Source organism: Thalassophryne amazonica, chromosome 2 (genome assembly GCF_902500255.1).
Source record: "Thalassophryne amazonica chromosome 2, fThaAma1.1, whole genome shotgun sequence".
Taxonomy (NCBI): Eukaryota; Metazoa; Chordata; class Actinopteri; order Batrachoidiformes; family Batrachoididae; genus Thalassophryne; species Thalassophryne amazonica.
Window position 1 is genome coordinate 68,211,236 of NC_047104.1, and position 14,249 is coordinate 68,225,484.

A 14,249-nucleotide genomic window follows, 5' to 3' on the forward strand; every position below is an offset into this window, starting at 1 on the left:
TCACCCTGGCTTCTTCCCTGCCACCTAGAAGGCAGCACGTTTTTACTGCTGCAGCCTTCAACCCCCCAAGCTGGGTGGCATGGGCCCCTCCTGCTGCGGCCTTCACCCACTTTGCCTCAATTTGGATGACGGACTGCTTCAAGTTTAGCGCACATAAACAATGTCAAATGTATATGTGTTGTCTTTAATTCTGATGTGTCATTATGGTAAACATGTAATAATTGTGGATTAATTGTGGTATCTTGTCTGAGGTAACTGGAGTGTAAACGTAATTTCGTTGTTGCACTGATGACAATAAGTCTCATCTCATATTGTCCACCGCCGAGCACGGATTTTCCGAAAAATGAATTGAATCATTACTGAAAAGTCAGCTGCTTCTGAGTCTCAAGGTTGTGAAATGCTATAAAACAGCAGCTAAGAGCACAGGAGGTGCACACATTCACAGGTGCAGGAGCCTCTCATCAGCTGCACAACACAAACACACACACATTCCAGCTCCAAATTCACACTCAAAAAAAAAAAAAAAAAAAAAAAAAAAACACACACACACCACACACCACACTCCAGATGATCAAAGCACACGTGTGATCGCCAGCTGCAGTTCTGCCTTCAGTCCTCTCACGATTGTGTAAATAATGTCCAGCAACTCCTGGAAATAATATATGCTGACTTTTTCCAATGTAACAAATCCATCTCCATGTCTAGGGAGTCTTAAAAACAGCGTCATGTATTGTCCCACATCCATGTCCACAGCTTCAGCAGACAGCATCCACACAAACAGTGCGTCACTACACTTAGGTTCCAAAATCCAACACATTGAAAAAGTTAAGCGTTTCAGGATGAAGTGTGTCATCTGTTTGTAAATGTGAGCCATCACTTTCGAATAGCAGCTCAGAAGCTTCGTTTTCAGATGGAGCAGGTTCGTCTCCCTCCATCAGTCATCGGGAGATTTCTGCTCATTCTAAAATGTACACAACATACCGAAAAATGCCGAGAATTGTAGAGTGACATTTTCCGGAAATGCACCTGCTAGTGCTCAGAGTGAGAGGAATGAAATACAGAGATCACTAATTACTAGCACATGCGTGCAGAGAGATTTACAGTCATGAGTACTTTTATGTTGTCTTGCTAACTGGGATGTTAAAAACCCATACGGCATGTCCTTTAAATATGGTGACATCTGCTGCCAATCTTTAACATAGCACTTGCATGAAACAGGCACTACGAGGTCTGTTAGAAAAGTATCAGATTTTTTTATTTTTTGCAAAAACCTGATGGATTTGAATCACGTGTGCTTGCATGAGCAAACCTTGAACCTTCGTGCACATGCGTGAACTTTGTCACGCCTGTCGATTGCATCATTTTCTGGTAAGCAGCCTTTGTGTGGGATGTGTGCTGTGCACTCGGCAGATTTTCATTGCAAGGAAAGACGGAACGACTGGAGCAGCGCCGCTTCAAATTTTGCAAGAAACTGGGCGACAGCCAGGTGGAAACCATTTGGATAATTCAGACGGCTTTCGGTGACGATCCTATGGGCATCACACAGATTAAGGAGTGGTACAACCGGTTTAAAGACGGCCGCACAACGGTGGAGAGCGAGCCACGCTCCGGTTGGCCATCAACATGCTGAAATGACCAGATCAATCCAAAGTGAACGCTGTGGTGATGCGGGACCGTTGTGTGACTATCTGAGAAATTGCGGAAGAGGTGGACATCAGCACTTTTTCGGTACATTCCACTGTGACAGAAGATTTGGAAATAAAAAGAGTGGCGGTGAAATTCATGGTGCTTCTAACGGCGGAGCAAAAGCACCTCCGTGTTGAAGTCTCATAGGACATGCTGTGACATGCCCACCTCTTCCACAATTTCTCGGATAGTCACACGACTGAAAAGTCACCGAAAGCCATCTGAATCATCCGAATGGTTTCCACCTGGCTGTCGCCCAGTTTCTGGCAAAATTTGATGCGGCGCTGCTCCAGTCGTTCCGTCTTTTTCCTTGCAATGAAAATCCGCCGAGCACACTACACACCTCACACAAAGGCTGCAATCGACAGGCATGACAAAGTTCACGCATGCGCACGAAGGTTCAAGATTTGCTCATGCAAGCACACGTGATTCAAATCCATCAGGTTTTTGCAAAAAAACAAAAAGGTCCAATACTTTTCTAACAGACCTCGTATATCTTAAATAATAAAGGTTCTATGTGCATCTTGAAATTTTGGACTACATTTTGGTTTAAAGACAATATGCTTGTTATAATATGATTGTGCCAGCATTAAATACTGTATGTAATAGAGATATAAATTGTGAAAAGCTTGTGTAGAAGAATTTTTAGGTCCTTATTTGAACTATGATGAACTATCAAGTGTCCTGATCTGAACTATATGTCCTCTGGCTGAACTAGCAGGTGTTCAACCCAAAAAAGGGCTCTATTAGTCATTCGGTCTGTCAGGTACTTTCCAAGGCCTCTTAGGTACTTTCCAAGTTGGCAGGTGAGTTGGCTGATATCCCAGCAGTGATGAGCCCGCAGGCCAGGTGCAGGGGGCCTCAGGCCAGCTGCACCTGTGGCCGAAGGTGTTTTTTTAAAAAAATCAGTTGTAAATCCTTCAAGTTTTAATGGGAGCGTTTGTCACATTGAAATAATGGCCTAACACCTGCTTAGGGTTCACTAGAGGACGCTTCCAATAGAAAACCATGTCTTGGGAATAAAATAAATAAAGTCGAAGGAGGAGCGATGCCCGTGGGTCTCCAATAAATACATGAGCGCAGTCGGCGCATATTCAGTCTCTCTAGAGGACTCAGTTTGTATAAGCTCTGTGTCGAAGGCTTAAATAAACTTAAAAACTCTGTGCATTTTATCTTGCTTAAGGCTGAATTATTCCAAAGTGTTGTGTCCTTTTCTTGCAAACCACTTGCAGTTAGTTTGTGCTATCTAAAGAAGACATCCTGAGACGACCGGAAAAAAAGGACCACGACACTTGTTTCCTACATCTTGCTTGTTATTGAAATAACTGCTTTGGCGATGGAACATTTCAGTCAATCCTGATACGTGAAATTAAAAAAAAAAAAAAACTCAGACTGCTGTTAATGGCTGGGAAACTTGCCTCCTCATATTTGCGATCTGCCTCCTCAGCAATGTGTTTGGCCTCTTTCAATTGGATCTCCTGAAGCTCCATCTTCTCCTCATCCTTCATTGCTCTGTTCTCAATGACCTTCATACCTCTGGAATGAGTTTTGACACACACAAATACAAAAAGCCAGTAGTATTATGATCACGACATGAGAACAAGTTTGTAATTGTAAGCTGGAAAGCATGTTTTAGCACACATGGTTTGTGTGGATGCCCAGCAAAAGTGGTCTGGAGCTCACATACGAGGACTATGCAGATGGTCAACAAAATTTACATCTCCGATAAAATCAGGCCCTTTACAGTCACTAGTCCATTTGTCTATTAGTGCATGCAATAATTAGACATACAAGCAACTACTGAAAAAAAAAAAAAAAAAAAAAACTGATGCATCAATTCTCTATCATGTAAACACATTACCACAAAACAATTAATCTATCCAAAAACATCTCATGTGAAGTTAACTTAACCTGATGTCACCAACCAAACAGCCCCCCCAAGCGTCAATCCACCCTGCCTTCACTGCGCATGCGTCATTTCTGAGCGTCAGTGATTCACTGATTATCACCTCGTTTCTGCTTAAAACTGCACTCCAGTCATCTCCCTCAGTGACATATCTGAAGCTTTTGTACAACAATCATTTCCACAAAAATTCAGCATTATTTAATAAAAGACTGGGGACCCATCAGAGCACATCTAAGTCTGACGTGCTGCTACGCAATTTTGAAACGTCAGTGATTTTAGAATGATTTAAGAGGTTGTACCTTGTCATCTGATGGTTTAAAAAAAAAAAAAAAAAATCACATTATTCCCTTTGGGTGAAAAGAGGCAGACTCAGACATGCTGCTGTGCACTCTGATCACTCTCCCATCTTACGGAAATAATGCTGAATTTACAGTTGTATGCAAAAGTTTGGGCAACCATGATAATTTTCCTGATTTGAGTCATTGGTTGCCTGGATCAGAACTTTCAGTTAAATGTATCATCTAGCAGACAGATATTTGAGAAGTGAAATGAAGTTTCTAGTATTTACAGAAAGTGTGCAATAATTATTTAAACAAAATTCAGCAGGTGCATGAATTTGGGCACCCTTGTCATTTTATTAATTTGATTACATGTAGCATTAATTTTTGGAACACAAAATTGGTTTGGTAAGATCACTGACCCTTGGCCTCCTTACACAGGTGAATCCAATCATAAGGGTATTTAAGGTGGCCATTTGCAAATGTTTCCCCTCTTTGCATCTCTAATGAGTGGCAACATGGGAGCCTCTAAACAACTCTCAAATGACTTAAACAAGGATTGTTTAACGTAATGGTTTAGGAGAAGGATACAAAAAGCTATCTCAGATTTCAGCTGTCAGTTTCCAATGAGGAAATGGAAGACCGCAGGCACAGTACTAATTAAGGCCCAAAGTGGCAGACTGAGAAAAATCTCCTAAGCTGAAGCAAAGGATAGTGAGAACAGTCAGTCAACCCATAGACCTGCTCCAAAGACCTACAACATGATCTTGCTGCAGTGTCTCTGTGCATCATTCAACTATACAGCGCACTTTGCACAAGGAGATGCTGTAATGCAAAGAAAGCCTTTTCTGCGTTCACGCCACACAGAGTAGCTTGAGGTATGCTAAAGCACATTTGGACAAGCCATCTTCATTTTGGAATAAGGTGCTGTGGACTGATGAAACTAAAATTGAGCTATTTGGACATAAGGTGCAGTATGGATGGCTGAAAAAGAACAGCATTCCAAGCAAAACACTTGCTACCTACAGTAAAATTTAGAGGTGGTTCATCATGCTGTGTGGCTAGTGCAGGTACTGGGAATCTTGTTAAAGTTGAGGGTCACGTGGATTTTAGTCAGTATCAGCAGATTCTTGAGAACAATGTTCATGAATCAGTGAGAAAGTTGAAGGTGTGCCGGGGCTGGATCTTTAAACAAGACAACGACCCTAAACACTGCTCAAAATCTACTAATGCATTCATGCAGAGGAACAAGTACAATGTTCTGGAATGGCCATCTCAGTCCCCAGACCTGAGTATTATTGAAAATCTGTAGAGTGATTTTAAGCGGGCTGTCCATGCTCAGAAACCAACAAACCTGAGATATTTTGTAAAGAAGAATGGTCCAAAATACCTTCAACCACAATCCAGACTCTCATTGGAAGCTATAGGAAGCGTTTAGAGGCTGTTATTTCTGCAAAAGGAGTATCTCCTAAATACTGATGTATTTTTTCTGTTGAGGTGCCCAAATTTATGCACCTGCCTAATTTTGTTTAAAGAATTATTGCTCACTTTCTGTAAATCCTATAAACTTCATTTCACTTCTTAAATATCACTGTTTGTCTGCTATATTTAACTGAAATTGCTGATCCAGACAACCAGTGATTTATAAAGAAAAATCATGAAAATTATCAGGGTTGCCCAAACTTCTGCATACAACTGTATCTGGATTGTTGTATAAAAGCTTCAGATATATGTTGCTGAGATACATGAATGAGTACAGGTTTAAGCAGAAATGAGGTGATAATCAGTAAATTGCTGCTGATGCTCTGAAATGACACATGCCCAGTGAAGGCAGGGGGGACCATTAGGTGGCTGACAACGGAACCAAAACCCTAGTGTACTCACATGCTTTGAATATTATTAAACAAAAAAGCTTGAGTAACATTCCAGTTAACGAGTCCTTAAAGGAGACCTGCATTGAAAAAAATGCAGTCAGATTTTTTGAACAAAAAATGACTTACATTTACACATGAGATCCTTCTGAATGTAGTAAAGTAAATCTGCAATCCCAGATCTGTCATTCAACGGAGAAATCATTTGAAAATGACAAATTTACAGCTAACATTTAGCCCTCTGCAAACTGTCCCTCTCATCATGGACGCTGCCGAGACGTCACGGACAAGACTCTCTCCCAGCATGCATTGCGCCAATTGTAATTTGTGGATTTACATCAGTTTGCATCTGCACCTTTTTCTTGTCTTATACGGAAGGATCTACTTTTTTAAAACTTCATATTGTCTTGTGGCACGTTTGGTGAGTACACATTTCTTTTATTTGTGCTTGAAAATTACTTTGGGGGACTTTTTCCCCATACGCCCATTTGATTGAGTGGTGTCGCAATGAAAATCTACTGTCTTTCGCCTCCGGTACCATCGCGGGATATGGAGGCGAGACCCGCAAAGAATCCCAGTCATTAAAAAATATATAAACCTCTCTCAGCGTCCATGGAGCTCTGGGGCTCCGATTGCCGAGACGTGCGGTGGATTTTGCAGCAAGAAGTCTGTCCTTGCAGCAACAGGTGTACCGGCCGCTTCGCATTAAAACAGCGAGCGTAATCTCAGGACTTGTGCCAAGTGTGCTGCAGCTCCATTCAGTAGACAGAGAGGTGATGCCGGCTGCAAAGCAGACACGGGCGGTGTGAGTGGCCCGCGTCGGCGGTTAACGAGCCCGCAGACTTAAGCGCAGCGGAGGCAGAGAGCGGGAGAGGAAGAACAGCGCCCGCTGTCGATGTCGTTGCTGATCTGAGCACACAGATCTGTATCTCACATTCATTGCAGCTTACTTTTGGATGTTGAAACCAGGACGTGTATAAGTAACATTACTAACAGATAAAATCAATTTCAGTGCGGGATCGGACTGAAGGCTGGAGCGCGTCGTCTTGTCCCTGACGTCATGGAAATGATACGGCTGTACAAACTGTTTTCACAGAGGGCTAAATTTTAGCTGCAAATGTCATTTTTAAACGAAGATTTCTCCGCTGAATTACAAATTTGGGCTTACAGATTTACTTTACTGCATTCACAAGGGTCTTATAAATACATAGCTATTTCTTTCTGAAATCTGACCACATTTATTTCAATGCAGGTCTACTTTAATAGGAATCATGACACTTCAGTTTGACATTCACTTATTCCAGTATGATTTTTTTTTTTTTTTTTTTTTTTTTTTTAAGAAAACTGTTGAAAGTGTGCTCAAAATCCAAATTATGCTATAACCCCAATTCCAATGAACTTGGGACGTTGTGTGAAATTTAAAGACAATGCAATGATTTGCAAATCCTCTTCAACCTATATTCAACTGAATAGACCACAGAGACAAGATATTTAATGTTCAAACTGACAGACTGTTTTTGTGCAAATACTTGATCATTTTGAAATGGATGCCTGCAACACATTTCAAAAAAAGCTGGGACAGTGGTATGTTTACCGCTGTGTTACATCACCTTTCCTGACTGAGGACACTAATTGTTGAAGCTTTGTAAGTGGAATTCTAGGGATGTGAATCTTACAACTCACGATTCAATTCCGAATCGATTTTCGATTGAAAGAGCTCTGAGAAAAAGTTATATTACTTAAAAAATGTTTATGTTTAAGAAAATGCAGCTTCACAAGGTTAATCAAGTGATTCTAAAGATGTAAATTTACTTATCTGCTTTACTCGTTCAGAGCTGGCTGGCAGTTTAGTGAAGTGATGGAATATGTGCTGGTCAGTAGTCGGCAGAGACCGCTGCTCTGCTTCTTTTAGCTCTGGGTGATGGCGTCACTTGTGGGCTTGCAGATTTGAAGTGTTTCAGAAGTACTTAACTTTCATTTTGCAGATTTTGCACACTGCATAACTCATGTCAAGCTCCTTACGTAGCAAATAAAATCCAAAATGCGCTCAAACTTTTGCCTTCATTAAAGAGGGTGCTGGCTGAATTAGCTCTTCGTCCACCATGCTAAGCTGCGGCTCACGAATGTTTGAAGCACGCCGGACCCTCCTCTCGCGGGGATGCTGTAGTACAGAGGCTGTTGCCTGACAAACAGTACACACAGCAAGTGAGCAAGAAAATGTTTAACAAAAATTGCTTTTTAAAAACTGATTCTTGGACATTTTGGATCGATTCAGAATCTTAATAATCGCGATTCAGATGTGAATTGATTTTTTTCCCCCGGCACACCTATGGAATTCTTTCCCATTCTTGCTTGATGTACAACTTCAGTTGTTCAACAGTCCGGAGTCTGTCGTATTTTGCGGTTATATAATTTTTCAGCACAATGTGTGATCATCCATTCACTACATCTCAGTTTATCACCAATTGTGAAGGTAAAGAACAGAATGAAAACATGCAAGTATATGCACTGTGTTAGTTTCTGACTGCGTCAGACACTTACCTCAACTCAAAACATGTTTTAGACCGCCTAAAACTTTGACAAAAATGGCATTTACAAATCCACACACCCATGTACAACCAGGTCCACAAGTATGCGGATAGTGACCATTTTGAAATTATGCCTCTGTGCACTACCATAATGGAGCCAAAATAAAACAAAGATGTGCTTATAGTGCAGACTTTCAGCTTTAAATCAAGAGGTTTAAGAAATTATCGCATTTATAGGAATCAGGGCCATTTTCATGCATAGTTTCTATTTTCATGGTTCAGTGGACTTTGTGCGCGTTACTCTTAATCTCTGAAAGACCCAAGGTAGCATTTGAATAAGCATGTATAGTTTGCATCAGGACAAAGAGGTTAATACGCAAATATGCTCCATCTGCAAAACAGTAAAATTAAGACAGCAATCCCAGTGCACTTTATGTAGAGACAGCAAATCTGAATCAGTATGTGGGCTTTTTTCCCCCTACTTGTGCAAGTGTCCCTTTTTGTTCCCATTTAATGCAAAACAGGACACAGAAGTTTTAAGTCCTCTGACACCAACAAACCTGTGACAGTTCAAAATACGAGGTCTGTCCAAAAAGTAACGGACCTTTTATTTTTTTCAAAAACTATATGGATTTGAGTCACGTGTGATTGCATCAGCCAAGCTTGAACCTTCGTGCGCATGCGTGAGTTTTTTCACGCCTGTCGGTTGCGTCATTCGCCTGTGGACAGGCTTTGAGTGAGCACTGGTCCATCCCCCTCGTCGGATTTTCATTGTCAGGGAAATGTCTGAATAATTTGGAGCTTTGCTGCATCAAATTTTTCCAGAAACAGAGAGCCAGATGGCTTTCAGGGACGATTTTATGGGGATCACACAGATTGAGGAGTGTTACAGCCGGTTTAAAGACCGCCCACAGCGGCTGAGGGTGCGCCGCGTTCCGAGCGGCGATTGACAGGCTCAAACGACCAGATCATTTCCAAACTGAACACTGTGTTGATCCGGGACGTCGACTGACTACCACAGAAATGGCAGAAGACGTGGACATCAAGACTTTTTCAGCACATTCCACTGTTACATGAGTTTTTGGTCATGGAAAGAGGAGCGGAGGAGTGCGGCAAAAAACCACCTCCGTGTTGGTCTCACAGGACGGTTTTCAGATGGCTTTCGGTGGCTTTTCAGTCATGTGACTATATGAGAAATTGTGGATTAGCTGGATATGCCAGAACATGTCCTGTGAGGCTTCATCAAAGCTTTGCGCCATGCGGCTCCGTCCCGACACTCAAATTCCTGTGGTTTTGTCCTGCGCCATTCGCAGCACGGTGGCACATTCCTCCGCTCCTCTTTCCATGAGGAAAACTCCTGTAATAGTGGAATATGCTGAAAAAGTCTTGATGTCCACGTCTTCTGCCATTTCTGTGGTAGTCAGACGACGAGCCTGTCAATCGCCGCTCGGAACGCGGCGCGCCCTCAGCCCCTGTGGGCGGTCTTTAAACCGGCTGTAACACTCAATCTGTGTGATCCCCATAAAATCGTCCCTGAAAGCCATCTGAGTTTAGCGAATGGTGTCCACCTGGCTCTCAGTTTCTGGAAACATTTGATGCAGCAAAGCCCCAAATTATTCAGACATTTCCCTGACAATGAAAATCCGACGAGGGGGGTGGACCAGTGCTCACTCAAAGCCTGCCCACAGGCGAATGACGCAACCGACAGGCGTGAAAAAACTCACGCATGCGCACGAAGGTTCAAGCTTGGCTGATGCAATCACACATGATTCAAATCCATATACAACGCCTGGCAATAATTATGGAATCACCGGCCTCGGAGGATGTTCATTCAGTTGTTTAATTTTGCAGAAAAAAGCAGATCACAGACATGACACAAAACTAAAGTCATTTCAAATGGCAACTTTCTGGCTTTAAGAAACACTATAAGAAATCAGGAAAAATAACTGTGGCAGTCAGTAACGGTTACTTTTTTAGACCAAGCAGAGGGGAAAAAAATATGGACTCACTCAATTCTGAGGAATAAATTATGGAATCACCCTGTAAATTTTCATCCCCAAAACTAACACCTGCATCAAATCAGATCTGCTCATTAGTCTGCATCTACACTCAACAAAAATATAAACGCAACACTTTTGGTTTTGCTCCCATTTTGTATGAGATGAACTCAAAGATCTAAAACTTTTTCCACATACACAATATCACCATTTCCCTCAAATATTGTTCACAAACCAGTCTAAATCTGTGATAGTGAGCACTTCTCCTTTGCTGAGATAATCCATCCCACCTCACAGGTGTGCCATATCAAGATGCTGATTAGACACCATGATTAGTGCACAGGTGTGCCTTAGACTGTCCACAATAAAAGGCCACTCTGAAAGGTGCAGTTTTATCACACAGCACAATGCCACAGATGTCGCAAGATTTGAGGGAGCGTGCAATTGGCATGCTGACAGCAGGAACGTCAACCAGAGCTGTTGCTCGTGTATTGAATGTTCATTTCTCTACCATAAGCCGTCTCCAAAGGCATTTCAGAGAATTTGGCAGTACATCCAACCAGCCTCACAACCGCAGACCACGTGTAACCACACCAGCCCAGGACCTCCACATCCAGCATGTTCACCTCCAAGGTCGTCGGTTTGCATAACCAAAGAATTTCTGCACAAACTCTCAGAAACCGTCTCAGGAAAGCTCATCTGCATGCTCGTCATCCTCATCGGGGTCTCGACCTGACTCCAGTTCGTCATCGTAACCGACTTGAATGGGCAAATGCTCACATTCGCTGGCGTTTGGCACGTTGGAGAGGTGTTCTCTTCACGGATGGATCCTGTTTCACACTGTTCAGGGCAGATGGCAGACAGCGTGTGTGGCGTCGTGTGGGTGAGCGGTTTTCTGATGTCAATGTTGTGGATCGAGTGGCGCATGGTGGCGGTGGGGTTATGGTATGGGCAGGAGTCTGTTACGGACGAAGAACACAGGTGCATTTTATTGATGGCATTTTGAATGCACAGAGATACCGTGACGTGATCCTGAGGCCCATTGTTGTGCCATACATCCAAGAACATCACCTCATGTTGCAGCAGGATAATGCATGGCCCCATGTTGCAAGGATCTGTACACAATTCTTGGAAGCTGAAAATGTCCCAGTTCTTGCATGGCCGGCATACTCACCGGACATGTCACCCATTGAGCATGTTTGGGATGCTGTGGACCGGCGTATACGACAGCGTGTACCAGTTCCTGCCAATATCCAGCAACTTCGCACAGCCATTGAAGAGGAGTGGACCAACATTCCACAGGCCACAATTGACAACCTGATCAACTCTATGCGAAGGAGATGTGTTGCACTGCATGAGGCAAATGGTGGTCACACCAGATACTGACTGGTATCCCCCCCCCAATAAAACAAAACTGCACCTTTCAGAGTGGCCTTTTATTGTGGACAGTCTAAGGCACACCTGTGCACTAATCATGGTGTCTAATCAGCATGTTGGTATGGCACACCTGTGAGGTGGGATGGATTATCTCAGCAAAGGAGAAGTGCTCACTATCACAGATTTAGACTGATTTGTGAACAATATTTGAGGGAAATGGTGATATTGTGTATGTGGAAAAAGTTTTAGATCTTTGAGTTCATCTCATACAAAATGGGAGCAAAACCAAAAGTGTTGCGTTTATATTTTTGTTGAGTGTAAAAAGGAGTGATCACACATGGGAAAGCTGTTGCACCAAGTGGCCTGACATGAATCATGGCTCCAACACGAGAGATGTCAATTGAAACAAAGGAGAGGATTATCAAACTCTTAAAAGAGGGTAAATCATCACGCAATGTTGCAAAAGATGTTGGTTGTTCACACAGTCAGCTGTGTCTAAACTCTGGACCAAATACAAACAACATGGGAAGGTGGTTAAAGGCAAACATACTGGTAGACCAAGGAAGACAAAGCGTCAAGACAGAAAACTTAAAACAATGTCTCAAAAATCGAAAATGCACAACAAAACAAATGAGGAACGAATGGGAGGAAACTGGAGTCAACATCTGTGACCGAACTGTAAGAAACCGCCTAAAGGAAATGGGATTTACATACAGAAAAGCTAAATGAAAGCCATCATTAACTCCTAAATAGAAAAAAACAAGGTTACAATGGGCTAAGGAAAAGCAATCGTGGACTGTGGATGACTGGATGAAAGTCATATTCAATTCAACTTTATTTATATAGCGCCAAATCACAACAAACAGTTGGCCCAAGGCGCTTTATATTGTAAGGCAAGGCCATACAATAATTACGTAAAAACCCCAAAGGTCAAAACGACCAACCTGTGAGCAAGCACTTGGCGACAGTGGGAAGGAAAAACTCCCTTTTAACAGGAAGAAACCTCCAGCAGAACCAGGCTCAGGGAGGGGCAGTCTTCTGCTGGGACTGGTTGGGGCTGAGAGAGAGAACCAGGAAAAAGACATGCTGTGGAGGGGAGCAGAGATCAATCACTAATGATTAAATGCAGAGTGGTGCATACAGAGCAAAAAGAGAAAGAAACACTCAGTGCATTATGGGAACCCCCCAGCAGTCTAAGTCTATAGCAGCATAACTAAGGGATGGTTCAGGGTCACCTGATCCAGCCCTAACTATAAGCTTTAAGCCTAATCTTAAAAGTAGAGAGGGTGTCTGTCTCCCTGATCCGAATTGGGAGCCGGTTCCACAGGAGAGGAGCCTGAAAGCTGAAGGCTCTGCCTCCCATTCTACTCTTACAAACCCTAGGAACTACAAGTAAGCCTGCAGTCTGAGAGCGAAGCGCTCTATTGGGGTGATATGGTACTATGAGGTCCCTAAGATAAGAAGGGACCTGATTATTCAAAACCTTATAAGTAAGAAGAAGAATTTTAAATTCTATTCTAGAATTAACAGGAAGCCAATGAAGAGAGGCCAATATGGGTGAGATATGCTCTCTCCTTCTAGTCCCCGTCAGTACTCTAGCTGCAGCATTTTGAATTAACTGAAGGCTTTTCAGGGAACTTTTAGGACAACCTGATAATGAATTACAGTAGTCCAGCCTAGAGGAAATAAATGCATGAATTAGTTTTTCAGCATCACTCTGAGACAAGACCTTTCTAATTTTAAAGATATTGCGTAAATGCAAAAAAGCAGTCTTACATATTTGTTTAATATGCGCATTGAATGACATATCCTGATCAAAAATGACTCCAAGATTTCTCACAGTATTACTAGAGGTCAGGGTAATGCCATCCAGAGTAAGGATCTGGTTAGACACCATGTTTCTAAGATTTGTGGGGCCAAGTACAATAACTTCAGTTTTATCTGAGTTTAAAAGCAGGAAATTAGAGGTCATCCATGTCTTTATGTCTGTAAGACAATCCTGCAGTTTAGCTAATTGGTGTGTGTCCTCTGGCTTCATGGATAGATAAAGCTGGGTATCATCTGCGTAACAATGAAAATTTAAGCAATGCCGTCTAATAATACTGCCTAAGGGAAGCATGTATAAAGTGAATAAAATTGGTGCTAGCACAGAACCTTGTGGAACTCCATAATTAACCTTAGTCTGTGAAGAAGATTCCCCATTTACATGAACAAATTGTAATCTATTAGATAAATATGATTCAAACCACCGCAGCACAGTGCCTTTAATACCTATGGCATGCTCTAATCTCTGTAATAAAATTTTATGGTCAACAGTATCAAAAGCAGCACTGAGGTCTAACAGAACAAGCACAGAGATGAGTCCACTGTCTGAGGCCATAAGAAGTTCATTTGTAACCTTCACTAATGCTGTTTCTGTACTATGATGAATTCTAAAACCTGACTGAAACTCTTCAAATAGACCATTCCTCTGCAGATTATCAGTTAGCTGTTTTACAACTACCCTTTCAAGAATTTTTGAGAGAAAAGGAAGGTTGGAGATTGGCCTATAATTAGCTAAGATAGCTGGGTCAAGTGATGGCTTTTTAAGTAATGGTTTAATTACT

General features: G+C 42.2%; 1 protein-coding gene across 4 annotated transcripts in view; it reads right to left on the reverse strand.

Moving 5' to 3' along the window:
- Nucleotides 1-14,249, reverse strand: part of LOC117525361 (tropomyosin alpha-1 chain-like) — an 86,461-nt gene that overhangs the window by 43,000 nt on the left and 29,212 nt on the right. For all 4 annotated transcript variants that reach the window (XM_034187209.1, XM_034187223.1, XM_034187228.1 and 1 more), the window contains exon 3: nucleotides 3,105-3,222. In XM_034187209.1, the coding sequence (XP_034043100.1) occupies nucleotides 3,105-3,222 (118 nt within the window). The remainder of the gene's footprint in view (nucleotides 1-3,104; nucleotides 3,223-14,249) is intronic.